Below are 18,207 nucleotides of genomic sequence, written 5' to 3'. Positions count from 1 at the left end.
CTTTTGATGATTACCTGTTGGCTCTTCCCTTACCTCTTCTGAGCAGTTTCTCAGAGCTGAGAGGCTGCGTCCCAGGCTTAAGTCCTCAGTTTTGTCTGCTAAATAAAACATAATTCTCAACTTTTAGATTGTGCTTTTTTTTTGGCCCGGTTGACAGAGCCAACCTCTCCAGTAGAGGGCTTCCATCTTTAAAAACTCCACCCTGAAGCAGAAAGTCCATTTTATTTGGTCATCCAGTTGTTGTTTAGTCACTAAGTCCTGTCTCTGTCTCTCCATGAACCATATCCCACCAGGCTCCTCTGTCCATGGGATTTCCCAGGCAAGAATACTGGAGTACACTGCTCCTGCACACTTATCCATAAACACCCCATTCAACACTCTCACTGAGTGGAAATAACAAAATTTTCTATCCTCCTGTTCCGGTTATCTGATCGTTACAGCTGGTTAGCTCTCAGGGAACATTGTCTTGGCCCAGATTTGAAAACTCTTTGCGGCTGGTGTTCCTCTACCTCAGGGGTAGAGGCGGCTGGTGTTCCTCTACCTCAGGGGTAGAGGGTTTAAAGCTGGCCTGGAGGAAGCACCGCCGGAAGGCAGACCTGCGTCTCCGGCCTCCTGGGAACAGACCCAACAAGCCTGAGCCCCACAAGTGTCCGAGGGCCCCTCGCCCACGCCCTGGGCCATGTCCCGGGCCGAACAGCCGTGGGCCTCCAGGGAGAGCGCCGGGGCCTCGCGCGGGCTATGCCGCCGCCCTGGGCCTGTGTTACGCATGTTTCCAGCTGCGTCCTACCGGGGCCCGGGGCCTCAGGCGGTCCAGGGTGATTCCCAGGCGGCAACGGGGCGGGGTGACCTGCGCGAGGCCCGCCTGGCCGGATGCGAGGCATGACGGGAACGCACTTCCTCCTCTGGGGGCCTCGAGAAAACCACAGGGCGCCGGGCCAGGGCAGGCCGCCCCCGGGGGAGTTGGCAGGATGGCCGAGGGCCGGGCGGGCGGCGCTGCCGGCCTCTTCGCCAAGCAGGTGCAGAAGAAGTTCAGCAGAGCCCAAGAAAAGGTAGGAGGCTGGGAGCCGAGGCTGAGGCCCGACGCAGCCGCAGGGTGTGCGGGGTGCTCGGGGCGGGAGACCTGGCTGGACACAAAGGCTGACCTCGGGAAAGGCGAGCAGGGGTTCCCATGAAAACAGCAGATTTGAGAGAAGGCAGAGAGCCTCGCCCAGTCTCGGACAGGGATGGGGGAAGCTGAGAGACAGTTCCCACCGTCTGTCTCTCTTGGAACCTAAACAACGCCCAAGCTGACCGAGAAAAGGGAAAAGAGAGGAACTAAACGTTGGTGACTGCTCTGTAGCAAATTTTGTCCTCGCCACCCAGCGAGAGTGGTATTTTTCACAGATGATGAAACTGGAGGTTCAAAGAGGGTCATTTCCCACATAAGACAGCACTCACCAGCTGGGCTGGCAACGAGTACCACCCGTTAGGTGGGACCTGGAGTCCACGAGGACTAGAGTAATTTTGACGGATTCTCTCCATGCCTGAATCGGCCTGGCCGCAGGCTATTGCTTTAGCTGATACAAGCAGAAACTCATATCTGCTTCCTGTGCCTCCGTTTGGCGTTGGAGAGTACTTGGTTCAGGGTGCGCAAGGAGCACCTCTTTTTGCACTGTGTCCTGAATTAGCTTTGGGTGGCCCTGCTCCGTTGGGCTTCCCTGATGGCTCAGACAGTAAAGAATCCCTCTGCTGAGCGGGAGACCTGGGTTGAATCCCTGGGTTGGGAAGATCCCCTGGAGGGAGGGCATGGCAACCCACTCCAATATTCTTGCCTGGAAAATCCCCATGGACAGAGGAGCCTGGCGGGCTGCAGTCCATGGGGTCGCAAAGAGTCGGACAGGACTGAGACTGAGTGACTAAGCACAGCACGGCTCCCTCGAGGTCGACTATCTGTACCTTGCCCACTTACCTAGATGGTGTGACCATTTCTCCACACATTGCACTGGCATTTTTGTTTCTATGTGTCCAGAATATTTTCTTTGCTTCTGATCTGAATCCCTGCTCTCCACCCATCAACACCCTGGTAGGTAAGATGGTAAGGAGAAATGAATAGGCTAGAAGGAGAATGGGAAGGAGAGAGAGAACCAGGACCTGAGTGAGAATCGTGGTTTTCTAAGACTTCATGGTCTTAGAAGTATTTGAATGAACACCATATGCTTAAGAATTTAAATCAAAGCAGAGCACTAGCTTGGGTGCTGGGAAGATTAAAGGCAACCAGCTCTCCAAAGTGGGATTATTAACAGAGAATTGATGGAATACAGATTTAGTCTTTATCTTTAAGAGGCTCACAATGGAAGGGTAGGGGGAATATGTGTGTGTGGTTCCCCTGTCTTTGTCTGAGGAAGCTGGGTCATGTTAAAGAGCAGAGGAAAAGGGAAAGATTTTTGTGTGGCTAGATTTTGTTACTTCATCTTAACCTAACTTCACCTTGATCATGGTTTCAATCTCTCCAAAGGTTACAAAGCCTATGGAAAGGTCTAGTTAGAAGTCATTGTGGAGGAAAAGGAGGTTCTAGAGAAGAGAAGGCTGGTTACTCTTATGGATTGGAAAAACAAAAAGAAATCACCAAAGGCCAAATATTTGTGGACAATAGTTATGTTTTACCTCCTTCTCTCACTTTCTGTCATCATCCAACCTATCAACACTATGTATGCATGCGTGCTAAGCCACTTTAGTCATGTCTTTGCAACCCTATGAACGTAGCCTGCCGGACTCCTCTGGGATTCTCCAGGCAAGAGTACTGGAGTGGGTTGCCAAGCCCTCCTCTAGCAGGTCTTCCTGATCCAGGGATCGAACTCGCATCTCTTACGTCTCCTGCGTTGGCAGGTGGGTTCTTTACCACTAGTGCCACCTAGGAAGCCCGATCACTATGCCCTTGCTTTAAGATTTCTCTCTCTTTTTTTTTTTTTAAAAGCATGAACTTGAAGCCTCAGGTAAATAACAGCTCTGCTCTAGGCTTCAGATTCGGCATCTGTAAAATGCAGTTGATGTTCAGTGATTTGGAGACTCAATTTGGTAAGGACACTGAAGTGAGAAGGGGAGAGGGCTCCTTGAACCTCAGAGTCAAATATTTCCCAACTGCCCAGATACACCCTGTTCTTAATCTGAGCCCCTAGAAGGCAGAGAGAGAAACAAACTTGAATCTGCCCTGAGAAAGTCCCAGGCTGTTGCAGAAAACAAGGAGATACTCTGAACCCAGATTTAGACACAAAGGCAAGCAGACATTGAATTTCAAGCAGTACAGCTGGTACCCTAGAGGCAGTGGGTGTTGTCTGGATAGGATGGAAATGACCTGGGTTAGGAGAAAGAGTTCAGCTCAGCCTGTCAGAGTTTTTGAGTCTTGGAAAGTTACTGAAGGTAAAATAAAGACGGAGAAATTTGCAGTCAAAAGAAAGGATTCCCTGGGACACTGCAGTTTTACTATATGTGGTTGACTGTAATATGTAACAACTAATGTATCAAATATCAAGTGCCTGCTCTAGACAAAGCACAGGAATATAAGAAGGACATGATCTCTCCCTTTATGGAGCCCACATTCTCGTGATATGATCTCACTTCATCTTTTCAACGCTTTAAGCTTTGTGTTAGTATCCCAAATTTAGAAATGAGGAAATAAGGCTCAAAAGAGATTGGCAAGTGGCAGAATTATCACCAAAACTCAGGTGTCCTGCCTTAGGATCCCAATCTCAGGCTGCTGTCTATAAGGTTCCTGAAAAACCGCTCTAACATCTGTGTCTCCCCACTTCCTGCTGTGCTGGCCCACTTCCTGCTGATCTTCTTGCAGGAGTAAAGCTGCGAGTGAAGGTCTGGTGACTGTTAAACCGGTGGAGATGAAGCATCATCTTGTTTTATTTTCCAGTTCCTTCTCAGATTCAAGATGAGTCTGGCTTTATTGTGTTTTTACAGTACACTACATCTTCACATTTCACACGGATGCTTTCACCATCTGTTGGTGATTTCTCTGTGGCAAGCCTCTCAGATCTCCCCCCGAGAAAGGGCATTCACTGTTTACCACTCCTCTGTTGGTCTTTTTCTCTGTTGACTTTCAGGCAACTTGTGAGGGTTCAGTCAGCAATATTCACAGAAAAATCCCTTTGTCCACGATATGGGCTGGACAGCTCATCTCTGGAACTTAGAGATGAGTTGAGTAAGAAGCATTCTTGCCTGCTAGAAGCTTACAATCTAGGTGTTTTGGTTTTGTTTTTTTTGGTTTTTTTTTTTTTTTTAAGTAAAATAAGTGACCTGAGAGATAAATCCATGGGAATTCAGAAGACTTGAGAACAGAGCGGGGTTTTGTAGTGAAGGCTGAATTGAGATAGGAGTATGTCTGATTAATAGTTCCTCAGGCAAGTGGTGAGAGAGCATTCCAGCTGAGGAATGCCAGCATTAGCAAAGGATAGAATCTGGAAATCCTTTTAGGCAAACTAGGGAGAAATGCCACTGAGCTGGAGCTCAGGGATTGGTGGGAGAAAAAGCTGGAAAATATATGAGGGGATAAAGGAGAGCCTACTTTAGAATATATCTTGACAATAATGATTCCATAATCTAACATCCAAGGCCTCTTCAAATTACTCCAATTGACAGAATTAACTAAAATATAATAAATGATTATAGGGAGGGGTCATAGTGAGGAACTACAGCTACCAAACATGTCTGCAGTGGCTTTTTTTTTTTAAGCTTTATACTTGTAACTCAACTTACATAAAAGGTAAAATAGGTGAATGAACATTGCAATATTCTTCACCTATTTCACCAAGTGTTAACATTTTGCCACGTTTACTTTTTTTCTTGTCCCTGCTCTTTTCTCTTTAAATATCTGTATTCCAACTTCTCAGCTGCTAGGCCAGCAAATTTGGGCAGAATTCTCAGTGCAGGACTTTAGGGATTAGCATTATATGGGCTTTCATTAGTAAGTGACCCAAAGGTAAAATTATTAATTCTTTCAACAAACATTTTTGGAGCACCATACATCACCCTTCCTCAAGGAACTCATGTTGAGGAGGAACATCTACAGCGTAGTTTAAGTGCCCTGAGACACGGCCCTATTGCTTAAGACAATAAATACTTTGGCCCCAAGACACTGGGTTATGTTTTCATGATCATGCTCATCTTTTCAGTTTCAGAATTGAAGGTGGGCGTATTCCTTCAACAAACACACTCCCACACCCTCCAAGCTTTTTTGCCCTGAGCCTTTTGAGGTTTGGGGATGTTGGTCTGCTCCTAGGCGTGTCACATAGACTCTAGACTGAATCGACTCCTCTCTCCTTTCAGCCCCCACCCCCTCCCCCCCAAGAACCAAGCCCCAGGCAGAGGAAGGGAGAGCTGGCAGGAAGGAAGTGAGACCTGTGATTACCACTAAGCAAGGTGGTTTTGCAACTTTCTGGTAGAGGACAGTGTTTGGTTGAGGGGAGAGGGTGGAGCTTGGGAAGATGAGTGACTCTGCACACCCAGGGCCCTGTGTTAAGTGAGGCAGAATAAAGACACAAACACAGATGGCTGCCCTGAAAAGGAAGTAAAGACAGGTTATTTATAGGGAATAGAGTGGAACTCAGCACGATGATAGTGGATTTGTATTAACTGCTCACCATAAGGCACCACTGTGAAAGCAATTTATGTGTATAATATCATTTAATTCTCCCAACAACTTAAGGAGATATTATTATCTTAATGGAGGAAAGGGAGTTCTACAAACTGAGGCTCTAGAGTTTAAGTGATTTGCCCAAAGGCTTGTAGCCAGTAAGTAGAAAAGCCAAGATACGGGCATATATCAGTTCGGCTCCAGAGACCTTGGTCTTAACTGCCATAGAGAAAGCTCCAGAACCCCAGGATTAAGAATGGAGACAGCTGAGTCAGAGCCTGCATAGAGCTGGCCTCACACCCAAGACCTGGGCACTCCTTCATGTGATTCAGAGTTCTTCACAATGAGACTCCAATCTCTAGTTTCCTTACACATCACTCCTTGTAGCACACTCTAAACCAGTCATGCTGAACCATTTCATGAAAACTGCTGTGAATCTGCATACTTCTGTTACTTTGCTGATGTTGTCTTTGCCTGAAATCCTTTTTCTACCCTCACCCTTTTTACTTTATTCCAGTCTAGCAAAATCTTAAATTCAAGGCCCTACCTTTTGGTCCCCTCCTGTATCAGTCTCACTCTCCTTCCTGTTGTAAGTATTAAGTATCTATTTGCTGGATACTGAGAAATATAAATAAGTAAGGCAAGTGTCCAATCCTCAAGGAGCTCACAGTTTAGAAAGAGACAAAGATAAATGCAAATAACAAAACAGTAAGAGAGGAATTCCCTGGTGATCCAGGGAAAACTGACAACCAAAGATGAACGGTTTGAACAGAGTGCCAATAACTTCCATAAACAACAGGTAGTCTGGAGGGTGGGAAAGGGAAGCTTGTAGAAAGAAAGAAGGCATGAGGGCTGAATGGTAGAACAACAGCAGGTTCTGCAAATCAGCAGGCAAGTTAAGCAAGTTAAGTCTCCATGCTTCCACTGAAACGAGCTTGGGTTCGATCCCTGGTTGGGGAACTAAGATCCCACAAGCCACACAGTGTGACAAAAAAAGAACAACAGTAATAGAAATGTATACAGGTGCAGAAGTTGTAAGTGCTTAGGAGGGACTGATTTACCTTGATTAATGAGATGCAATAGATATGATTAAGTGTCACAAAGAATATAGAGTATGAATTTGGTCATTTTAGATAGTTGCCTGATGATAAGGTAAGAAAGAACATTCCAGAAAGAGGGAATAGCATTTACAACAAGAACAGTACAGCTTATTAGAAAACTAAAAACATGAGTGAGAGAGAGACCTGTAGGAAAAAGGAATAGTGAGAGCTGAGGCTTAATGAAGGGTCAGATCCTAGAGACCCATATGTATGCTAGAGTACAACTATAACTTGTAGATATATAATGGACATTTAACTAAAACATTTGTTGAGCAGATGAATGGAGAATCATTAGAAGGTTTTAAGCAGCAACAAGATAGGCCTGTTGTCACAGGCCAAAAAAAACAGTGAGGCCCTGGACTAAAGCCATGGCAGTGAAACTAGAAAACACAGGATGGTTTCCAGAGGTGGACATGGTGAGGGATTCCGTGAAGGAAGTGAGACAGAAGCAGTTGAGGGAAGCTCCTGATTCTGACTTGGGCCTGGGGGATAGTGGTGCCTCTTTCCAAACTGGGGGTTACAGGTAGAAGAGTCAGGGCTTTCTTACTTGTTATAAGTTAGTGTCCTCTAGGAGAAGAGAAACTGTATCTTTCTCATTTCTGTGTCCTTTGCATCATTACTGAGACCACTATGATGCCTGGTTCTCTGGGTCCTAGGGGAGAGGAGGTAGCTATCGATAGCATTCACTTCTAGCTAGGTTTCAAATGCATAATATCAGAGCTTCTCAGTTTTCCTACAAGGGTCTTCAGAGAAAAGAGTCTCCTACCCACCTCTCTGACTTTATCTATCTAAAGGAATCTGCTGCTATGGCTGGCAGAGGGTGTCCCATGTGAAAAAATGTCTTCAAAGCTCATGTTTTTAGCCATGCACATTTGCATTCTTCTAATTAATCCTTATTTTAATATAATAGTCTCCCCCCATCCCCACAGAAAACCACTCTAACAATTTCATAGCTTATTTATTCTGGGCTTTATATATACTCTAGCACATTGCTGAATACCCCAAATTGAGAAGAACCATAAAACATAATTGACTTTTCAGCAACATGCTGTATTGCTAATTCTGTTGGGCTAATATATGTACTTCCCTTTAGTTGAATCTGAGACTCAGAAGCCAGGGTCAAATGAGGCCAGCAGATAAGAGAGACTTGACTATAATAGTGTGGACCTCTCTGATTTATATTCCCAGGTACTGCAGAAGTTGGGGAAAACTGTGGAGACCAAAGATGAACGGTTTGAACAAAGTGCCAGTAATTTCCACCAACAACAGGTAATCTGGATGGGAAAGGGAAGCTTGGAGGAAGAACAAAGACGTGAGGGCTGAGTGGCAGAACAACAGCAGGTTCTGCAGATCAGCAAGCATCTCTTCTAACCCATCTAGCCCTAGGACTCAGGGCCACAGGGTGACCTACCTGCTGCTTATTCTTCCCCTGGGAACCACAGAAAATTACCTTTCCTGTTCCTGCTCACCCTGGTTCATAAGGGACAGAGAATGTTTTTTTCTCATGGTGATGGGTATAGTGACATCACCAGGTCCTTGGACAAAAATCAAAACAAGTGCCTTCCACTTCAGTTTCTGGCATATTCTTTTCCTCAGGCTGCCTCTCTTCTACCCTAGCATCTTCTCATCACAGAAGCCCTGTGTCTTATTGCCTCTTTGTCCATTACATCTACCTCACCAAAGCCTTTTATTCTAAAATAATACCTCTGTGTTTTACCTGTCATTCTCATCAGCAAAACTCCTGCTCTCACTGTTGCATCTGTCTTCACTGGATGCTATGGGTAATTTTATGTAGAAAACTTACATTAAAAAAAAAAAGAAGAAAACTTACATTAAGAAGTGGAAAAGAAAGCACTGCAACCAACTCTGAAAATTCTATAGTGCATATGTGATTAGAACAAGAAAAAATATAATTCGTATATAGTAACGTTAAAAAAAAGAAGAGAAAGTGGGTAACACTTGGTGGCCTATGGATGGGGAGAGGCACCTGGCCAGTCATCAAGCCTTGGGGAGCCGTGCTTCCAGAGCTGCTGGATGTGACACCTTCTCCAGACCCAGCATGTGAGTGCCAGGTGACTGAAGAGCCATAGCAATTCACATTTCCAGGGTGGAGTCCAGGTCAAAAATGAAAAAATAGAACAACCATTTTTGAATTCTCTGAAAACTGATAACAAACCAGAAAAGTGGGGAAAAGGATTTTACACTGACTTACCGTCTGTCACTATATCTGAAGAATTGCAAAAGGACAAGATCTGGGAGAGTGAGTTGAAGAATTTCTCAGTAAAGATTTCAGCTACCTAACTTCAAAGAAAAAGTACAGATTTCTCCTTTCAGTAGTTGAAAAAACTAGTAATGACTGATTTTATTCCTTCAAATAGATTACCAAATATTATGGGGAGTAAAAATTCTTCATACTGATGACATAAGATACTACATGGAACAAAAGGAAAAAAACAAAGTATTTACTCAAGAAATCAAGAACTTCTGTAAGAGATGTAGGGAAAAGAATAGGAGCTAGCCCACAAAAAGCAAGAACAAGGAGACTCAAAAAGCCTTTTATAGAGGTAAATGACATGAGGCACATCTTGTAAGTGAACAACACAGAAACTTGGCACAGAGTAATCACTATCAAGTTGTTGATGATACTGCATCTAAGTTAGTTTTTGACTATAAAAACTGTGCAAATGTCCCCAAAAAGTCTGAATATAAAGAAAAGCTGGAACTGCAACATAGGCGTCAGAAAGACATCAGGGAAAATAATGTACAGGTGCTTGACCAGAGTTTCCTATGTAAAGAAACCCAATAAGGGAACAAAACTTTGGATTTTTTTCAGAATGTGTTTCTCTACCCTTCTTCTATTGAATTGAAAGGACTTGATGAGAAAACAACTAATAAAGGTTCCATTTATGAAAATGACATAAAATTTTACATATCTACTGTTACATAAAAATGAACAAAAATGCATTCTGGCATTTCTGAATGGAAATTAATTATGCATGAAAATGAAGAACTAAGGGTAGATCACTGTCTGTATAGGATACACACATGTATACAAGTTTCTAATTCAATATGGAAAAAACTGCATCTCAACCAAAACAAAAGTTAGATGCTGTTTACTTCCCAGCGTAGAATCTGAAGGAAAAGGACCTTCATTCTGTATTTGGTCGAGATTCTTATTTGTTATCAGTAAATAGTTCAGGGATATGTGCTCAGTTGTGTCTGACTCTTTGCGACCCTATGGACATAGCCCACCAGGCTCCTTTGTCCATGGGATTCTCCAGACAAGAATACTGTAGTGAGTTGCCATTTACTTCTCTAGGAGAGCTTCTTGACCCAGGGATTGAACCTACATCTCTTAGGTCTCCTGCATTATCAAGTAGGTTCGGGTTTGATTCCTGAGTCAGGAAGATCCCCTGGAGAAGGAAATAGCAACCCACTCCAGTACTACTCTTGTCTGGAAAATTTCATGGATGGAGGAGCCTGGTAGGCTACAGTCCATGGGATTGCAAAGAGTCAGACAAAACTGAGTGACTTCACTTTCTCTCTTTCTTTCTTTTCTTTACCACCAGCGACACCTTAGTTCAGAGGAGCACCTAATAATTCAGGCAAAGGCTCCATCCCAAAGTTCTAGGAATCCAGTGAATGTGATGTCAAGAATACAGAGAGCTTACCATCTGGTAAAATCCACTGGAGAGTGAAAATATTCTAAGGAAGAAATTTTTTAAAAAATCTGGAACCAAATGCAGAGTTTTATAAGAATACTAAACTTCTTACTGTGCAAGAAGAAAACAGAATTTGTAGTTCACAAATACAATCTCATGAATTTGAGCAAGCTCTGGGAGATAGTGAAGGACAGAGGAGCCTGGCTTGCTGCAGTCCATGGGGTCGCAACAAATCAAGACACGATTTAGTGACTGAACAACAACAGTACAATCTCTACTGAACTTATTTGAGGCTAGTGAAGAGAAGTCAGAATTTTTAGGTTACACAGGTTACACTGAAAACAATGGTATATGTGATGTTTTAGATATTTGGGAAGAGGGAAATTCAAATAATCTGTTGTTGGTGTTTTTCTCTTCTCTTTCAACCTCTATATTTAGTGGCTTTTAGACTTAAATAAATAGCTTTCAGAAGTGATAAAAACCAAATTCTTGAAATTTTTATAAATTTGTATAAAATTTCTTAAGGTTTTCTTTCTCCCCCCCAAGTTTGTTTATAGACCCAAATGTAAATAGTAACAATATTTTGTTTGCATTTTTTGCAGAACTGAATACCTATTATAGAAAAATTATAGAATACATTTGTGGTTCATCTTATTAAAAGGGAGAGAGAGAGAGAGAAGTGTGTACAGAGATTTATTCTTCTATGAGATACTGACTTTCTAGCTCTGTGTACCAGGCCTCAAATTTATCTCATTTAATTCTGACATCAGTCCTGGAGCGTGTGATTGTCTCTTTATAATAGAAGGGAATTATTAACTTAAATGAATATCCAATTGCAATGCAATTCTGACACTAAATACCCAGAGTTAGTCCAAACATTACAGATTGAGGGCATAGTTCTTCACCAAACTACCTCATTTCAGACACCAGCCACAAAGCTCCAGAGTTCCCAGGCCACTTGAATTTTTGACCAACTGGTTACAAATTTGGTGGTACTTACTGGCCACTCTGTTCGTTTCCAAGGCAAACCATTCAGTATTACAGTAATCCAAGTCTATGCCCCAACAAGTGATACTGAAGAAGCTGAAGTTGAACAGTTCTGTGAAGAACTACAAGACCTCCTAGAACTAACACCGAAAAAAAGATATCCTTTTCATTATAGGGGACTGCAGTGCAAAAGTAGAAAGTCAAGAAATACCTGGAGTAACAGGCAAATTTGGCCTTGGAGTACAAAATGAAGCGGGGCAAAGGCTAACAGAGTTTTGCCAAGAGAACGCACTGGTCATAGCAAACACCCTCTTCCAACATAAGAACAGAAGACTCTACACATGTACATTACCAGATGGTCAATACCAAAATTGGACTGATTATATTCTTTGCAGCCAAAGATGGAGATCTATACAGTCAGCAAAAACAAGACTGGGAGCTGACTGTGCCTCAAATCATGAACTCCTTATTGCCAAATTCAGACTGAAATTGAAGAAAGTAGGGAAAACCACTAGACATTCAGGTATGAGCTAAATCCCTTACTATTATACAGTGGAAGTGACAAATAGATTCTAGGGATTAGATCTGATAAACAGAGTGCCTGAAGAATTATGGATGGAGGTTCGTGACACTGTACAGGAGGCAGTGATCAAGACCATCCCCAAGAAAAAGAAATGCAAAAAAGCAAAATGGTGGTCTGAGGAGGCCTTAAAAATAGCTGAGAAAAGAGAAGCTCAAGGCAAAGGAGAAAAGGAAAGAGACACCCATTTGAATGCAGAATTCCAAAGAATAGCAAGGAGAGATAAGAAGGCCTTCCTCAGTAATCAATGCAAAGAAATAGAGGAAAGCAATAGAATGGGAAAGACTAGAGATCTCTTCAAGAAAATTAGAGATACCAAGGGAACATTTCATGCAAAGATAGGCACAATTAAGGACAGAAATGGTATGGACCTAACAGAGGCAGAAGATATTAAGAAAAGGTGGCAACAATACACAGAAGAACTGTACAAAAAAGATCTTCATGACCCAGATAACCATGAGGGTGTGATCACTCACCTAAAGCCAGACATCCTGGAATGCGAAGTCAAGTGGGCCTTAGGAAGCATCACTATGAACAAAGCTAGTGGAGGTGATGGAATTCCAGTTGAGCTATTTCAAACCCTAAAAGATAATGCTCTGAAAGTGCTGCACTCAATATACCAGCAAATTTGGAAAACTCAGCAGTGTCCACAAGACTGGAAAAGGTCAGTTTTCATTCCAATCCCAAAGAAAGGCAATGCCAAAGAATATTCAAACTACTGCACAGTTGCACTCATCTCACACGCTAGCACGGAGAAGGCAATGGTACCCCACTCCAGTACTCTTGCCTGGAAAATCCCATGGACGGAGGAGCCTGGTGGGCTGCAGTCCATGGGGTCGCTAAGAGTCAGACACAACTGAGCGACTTCACTTTCACTTTTCACTTTCATGCATTGGAGAAGGAAATGGCAATCCACTCCATGTTCTTGCCTGGAGAATCCCAGGGACGGGGGAGCCTGGTGGGCTGCCGTCTATGGGGTCGCACAGAGTCGGACACGACTGAAGTGACTTAGCAGCAGCAGCACACGCTAGCAACGTAATGCTTGAAATTCTCCAAGCCAGGCTTCAACAGTACATAACCATAAACTTACAGATGTTCAAGCTGAATTTAGAAAAGGCAGAGGAATCAGAGATCAAATTGCCGACATCCATTGGATCCTTGAAAAAAGCAAGAGAGTTCCAGAAAAACATCTACTTCTGCTTTATTGACTATGCCAAAGCCTTTGACTGTGTGGATCATAACAAACTATGGAAAATTCTTGAAGAGATGAGAACTCCAGACCACCTGACCTGCCTCCTGAGAAATCGGTATGCAGGTCAAGAAGCAACAGTTAGAACTGGACATTAAACAACAGACTGATTCCAAATCAGGAAAGGAGTACGTCAAGGCTATATATTGTCACCCTGCTTATGTAATTTATATGCAGAGTATATTATGCAGAATGCCATGCTGGATGAAGCACAAGCTGGAATCAAGATTGCTGGGAGAAATATCAAAAACGTCAGATATGCAGATGACACCACCCTTTTGGCAGAAAGTGAAGAAGAACTAAAGAGCCTCTTGATGAAAGTGAAAGAGGAGAGTGAAAAAGTTGGCTTAAAACTCAACGTTCAGTAAACTAAGATCATGGCATCCAGTCCCATCACTTCATGGCAGATAGATGGGGAAATAATGGAAACAGTAGCTGACTTTATTTTTCTGGGCTCCAAAATCACTGCAGATGGTGACTGCAGCCATGAAATTAAAAGATGCTTACTCCTTGGAAGGAAAGTTATGACCAACCTAGATAGCATATTCAAAAGCAGAGACATTACTTTGCCAACAAAGGTCCATCTGGTCAAGGCTATGGTTTTTCCAGTGGTCATGTATGGATGTGAGAGTTGGACTATAAAGAAAGCTGAGTGCTGAAGAATTGAAGCTTTTGAACTGTGGTGTTGGAGAAGACTCTTGAGAGTCCCTTGGACTTCAAGGAGATCCAACCAGTTTATCCTAAAGGAAATCAGTCCTGGGTGTTCATTGGAAGGACTGATGCTGAAACTGAAACTCCAGTACTTTGGCCACCTGGTGGGAAGAGCTGATTCATTTGAAAAGACCCTGATACTGGGAAAGATTGAAGGCAGGAGGAGAAGGGGGCGACAGAGGATGAGATGGTTGGATGGCATCACCGACTCAATGCACATGAGTTTGAGTAAGCTCCAGTAGTTGGCAAAGGACAGGGAAGCCTGGTATGCTACAGTCCATGGGGTCAAAGAGTTGGACATGACTGAGCGACTGAACTGACTGGCCACTCAGCTTCCATAATTCACTAGAATGACTCACAGAACTCAGGAAAGTGCTCTACTTACAGTTTTATTATAAAGGGTACAAACCAGGATCAGCCAAATGAAGAGATACACAAGGGGAGGTCTGGGATGGTCCCAAGCATGAAGTTTCTATGTTCTCAAGACATGTTACTTTCCCAGCATGTTGATACTGGATTACCAACCAGGGAAAGTGAAGTCACTCAGTCGTGTCCGACTCTTTGTGACTCCAATAACTGTAGCCTATCAGGCTCCTCTGTCCATGGGATTTTCCAGGCAAGAGTGCTGGAGTAGAATTGCCATTTCCTTCTCCAGGGGATCTTCCCGACCCAGGAATCGAACCTGGGTCTCCCGCATTGCAGCAGACGCTTTACTGTCTGAGCCACCAGGGAAGCCACTAACCAGGGAAGCTTACCTAAACTTCAGATGTCTAGATTTTTTATTCTGATTTCATTACATAGTGAATCATAGGCCATGTGATTGAACTTGATCTTTAACTTCCCTCCTCTCCTTGCCCCAGGAGGTCATGCTGATATCACCTATCTGAAAGTCACAACCCCCTAATCACATGGTTCACATTTCTGGCCCGACCAGCCACCATCCTGAGTCATTTATTTAGCATAAACTCAGGTATGATCTGAGAGATCCACTGTGAATATCTTGTAAGTAACTTGGAAAATCCCAAGAATTTAGAAGTTACTTCTCAGAAACCAGCACCAAAGACCAAATTCTTTATTGTCCTATATCAGTTAACTGAATTATATGGAAAATAATTCTTTAAAATTAATTTAAAAGCATATTAGCTATAATCTAATTCAGTAGTTGACTGTGTCAGAATCATTTGAGAAATGTTTTTAAATACAACATCTTCAGTAGTAGAGCTTGGGAATTTGTATTTTCAAACTTTTTTTAATGGAAGATTTCAGATATATACTAAGAAAAAACTGTTTCTTGTTTCATCTTGATACAGATAAAATCTTGTTTCATCTGTATCTCCACCCACTTTCCCTATCCTTGATCATAATGAAGCAAATTCTAGATATTTTATCTATAAAAATTTTATTATTAGTCTCTAAAGATAAAGGTTCTTAAAATTTCACCACAAAATCATTATCACACCTAAAAATATTTTTTATAAAACATTTACTTATTACAGCAATGAGTTTTTAAAATTTTTTTTGAGATTTTAAATTATAAATATCAAGAGGAAATCCCCTGATGGTCCAGGGTTCTCAGAGTCAAAGGCCCAAGTTCAAACCCTAGTTGGGGAACTAAAATCCCACAACCCACATGGCCAAAAAAAAAGTATATTAAGAAAAATAAAGAATTAATAATGGTTTCACACCATCCCATGCTACAACTACTGTTTTTTTATACTTACAATTACTTTGCTGTGTATGTGTATGATCTCTAAATATATCCACAACAAATAATAGGTTTACAAAAGTGTTATTATTCAATTCATATGGTTTTATAACTTGCCTTTTTCACTTTACAATACAAATACCTTTCAAGATATTTTGGGTTAAGTATCTGGCTTAAAACATATTTTATCAGTATCTTAAATATATCTAAAAAAATAGCAGTAATTTCTTAATATCATAAAATATACAGTGTTCACACTCCTCGATTTGTGTCACGTTTTAAAACTATACCCGTGGCCGATTCATGTTGATGTATGGCAAAACCAATACAGTATTGTAAAGTAATTAACCTCCAATTAAAATAAATAAATTTATATTAAAATAAATAAATAATTTGTTTAAATCAGCAATTTGTTAACATATTTTATAAATCTCTTAATCTGTAGGTTTCTTATCTCTCCTTTTTGCAGTTTATTTATGGATGATACTAGGTTGTTTTTCCTGCAGTTTCTAAATTTTGCTGATTGAATCTGATACTGTTTAGCATATTACTCTCTCTCTTGTATTTTCTGTAAATTAATAGATTTAGAGACTTGATGAGATTCAGATTTTTGTTTTTGTTTGTTTTGGAAGCAAGAATACTTGTTATTATAGGTGTTACATTCTTCCATGGGAGACACATGGTGTGTGATTGTCTCCTTTTTTGTGTAATATTAACAGCCATAGGTGATCATTAACTAGAGTATCTGTTTTACATTAAGCTTCCTAAGTGATTATGACGTAGCAGTGGCAGAACAGCTGTTGGCCACCACCAATCTAGTCACAGGACTAGATTTTGGCCACAGGACTGGAAACAGTCAGTTTTCATTTCAATCCCAAGGAATGGCAATGCCAAAGAATGTTCAAACTATCACACAATTGCACTCATCTCACACGCTAGTAAAGTAATGCTCAAAATTCTCCAAGCCAGGCTTCAGCAGTACATGAACCGTGAACTTGCAGATGTTCAAGCTGGTTTTAGAAAAGACAGAGGAACCAGAGATCAAATTGCCAACATCCACTGGATCATCGAAAAAGCAAGAGAGTTCCAGAAAAACATCTATTTCTGCTTTATTGACTATGCCAAAGCCTTTGACTGTGTGGATCACAAGAAACTGTGGAAAATTCTGAAAGAGATGGGAATACCAGACCACCTGACCTGCCTCTTGAGAAACGTGTATGCAGGTCAGGAAGCAACAGTTAGAACTGGACATGGAACAACAGACTGGTTCCAAATAGGAAAAGGAGTCCATCAAGGCTGTATATTGTCACCCTGCTTATTTAACTTATATGCAGGGTACATCATGAGAAACGCTGGGCTGGAAGAAGCACAAGCTGGAATCAAGATTGCCAGAAGAAATATCAATAACCTCAGATATGCAGATGACACCACCCTTATGGCAGAAAGTGAAGAGGAACTCAAAAGCCTCTTGATGAAAGTGAAAATGGAGAGTGAAAAAGTTGGCTTAAAGCTCAGCATTCAGAAAACTAAGATCATGGCATCTGGTCCCATCACTTCATGGGAAATAGATGGGGAAACAGTGGAAACAGTGACAGACTTTATTTTGGGGGGCTCCAAAATTACTGCAGATGGTGACTGCAGCCATGAAATTAAAAGACACTTACTCCTTGGAAGAAAAGTTATGACCAACCTAGATAGCATATTGAAAAGCAGAAACATTACTTTGCCAACTAAGGTCCGTCTAGTCAAGGCAATGGTTTTTCCAGTGGTCATGTATGGATGTGAGAGATGGACTATGAAGAAAGCTGAGCACCGAAGAATTGATGCTTTTGAACTGTGGTGTTGGAGAAGACTCTTGAGAGTCCCTTGGACTGCAAGGAGATCCAACCAGTCCATTCTGAAGGAGATCAGCCCTGGGATTTCTTTGGAAGGAATGATGCGGAAGCTGAAACTCCAGTACTTTGGCCACCTCATGCGAAGAGTTGACTCACTGGAAAAGACTCTGATGCTGGGAGGGATTGGGGGCAGGAGGGGAAGGGGACGACAGAGGATGAGATGGTTGGATGGCATCACTGACTCGATGGACGTGAGTCTGAGTGAACTCCGGGAGTTGGTGATGGACAGGTAGGCCTGGCGTGCTGTGATTCATGGGGTCGCAAAGAGTCAGACACGACTGAGCGACTGAACTGAACCAAACTGAACTGAATCTAGTCTAACTCCATCAAGGGGAAATAGAATCTGATTGAGAGGGAAGTAGTTTAATCAAGGTAACATAACTAAGAACTGCAGAGCTAGGATTCAAACTTAAAACCTTTGCTTTTTTCCCCCGTACCTCACATGGAGGCCTCCCTGGGCCTCTTCTCAACTCCAGCTGCTGTTCTGCTTCCAACTCCAAGTTTGGAAGCATACTTTGAAAGGTTTCTGGCTCTTGGCCCATATGGCCCTCAGTTCTTTCTCTGCCTTTTAGGGTGGACCTGGAATGGCAGGTGTGTGGCTAGAAAAGGTAGGAGATGAAGGAAGAGCCATCAAGAAGAATAAGAGGATCAGAAGGGACAACCCCCTCAGTATTCCCTGTGTGAGCCCACCAACTAACTGT

General features: G+C 42.4%; 1 protein-coding gene across 3 annotated transcripts in view; it reads left to right on the top strand.

The window, feature by feature from the left end:
- Positions 1-872: 872 nt before the first annotated feature.
- Positions 873-18,207, top strand: part of BIN2 (bridging integrator 2) — a 37,735-nt gene continuing 20,400 nt past the window's right edge. Inside the window, exons 1-2 of one of the 3 annotated variants that reach the window (XM_044941754.1) lie at positions 873-1,049; positions 7,906-7,986. In XM_044941754.1, coding sequence (XP_044797689.1) covers positions 969-1,049; positions 7,906-7,986 — 162 coding nt within the window. In that variant the 5' untranslated portion in view covers positions 873-968. Of the gene's footprint in view, positions 1,050-7,905; positions 7,987-18,207 lie in introns of those variants that run through there. The other 2 variants (XM_006058500.3, XM_025284190.2) reach the window with 2 other exon arrangements.

The sequence above is a fragment of the Bubalus bubalis genome, chromosome 4 (genome assembly GCF_019923935.1).
Source record: "Bubalus bubalis isolate 160015118507 breed Murrah chromosome 4, NDDB_SH_1, whole genome shotgun sequence".
Taxonomy (NCBI): domain Eukaryota; kingdom Metazoa; phylum Chordata; class Mammalia; order Artiodactyla; family Bovidae; genus Bubalus; species Bubalus bubalis.
This window is presented reverse-complemented; position numbering and strand designations above follow the sequence as displayed.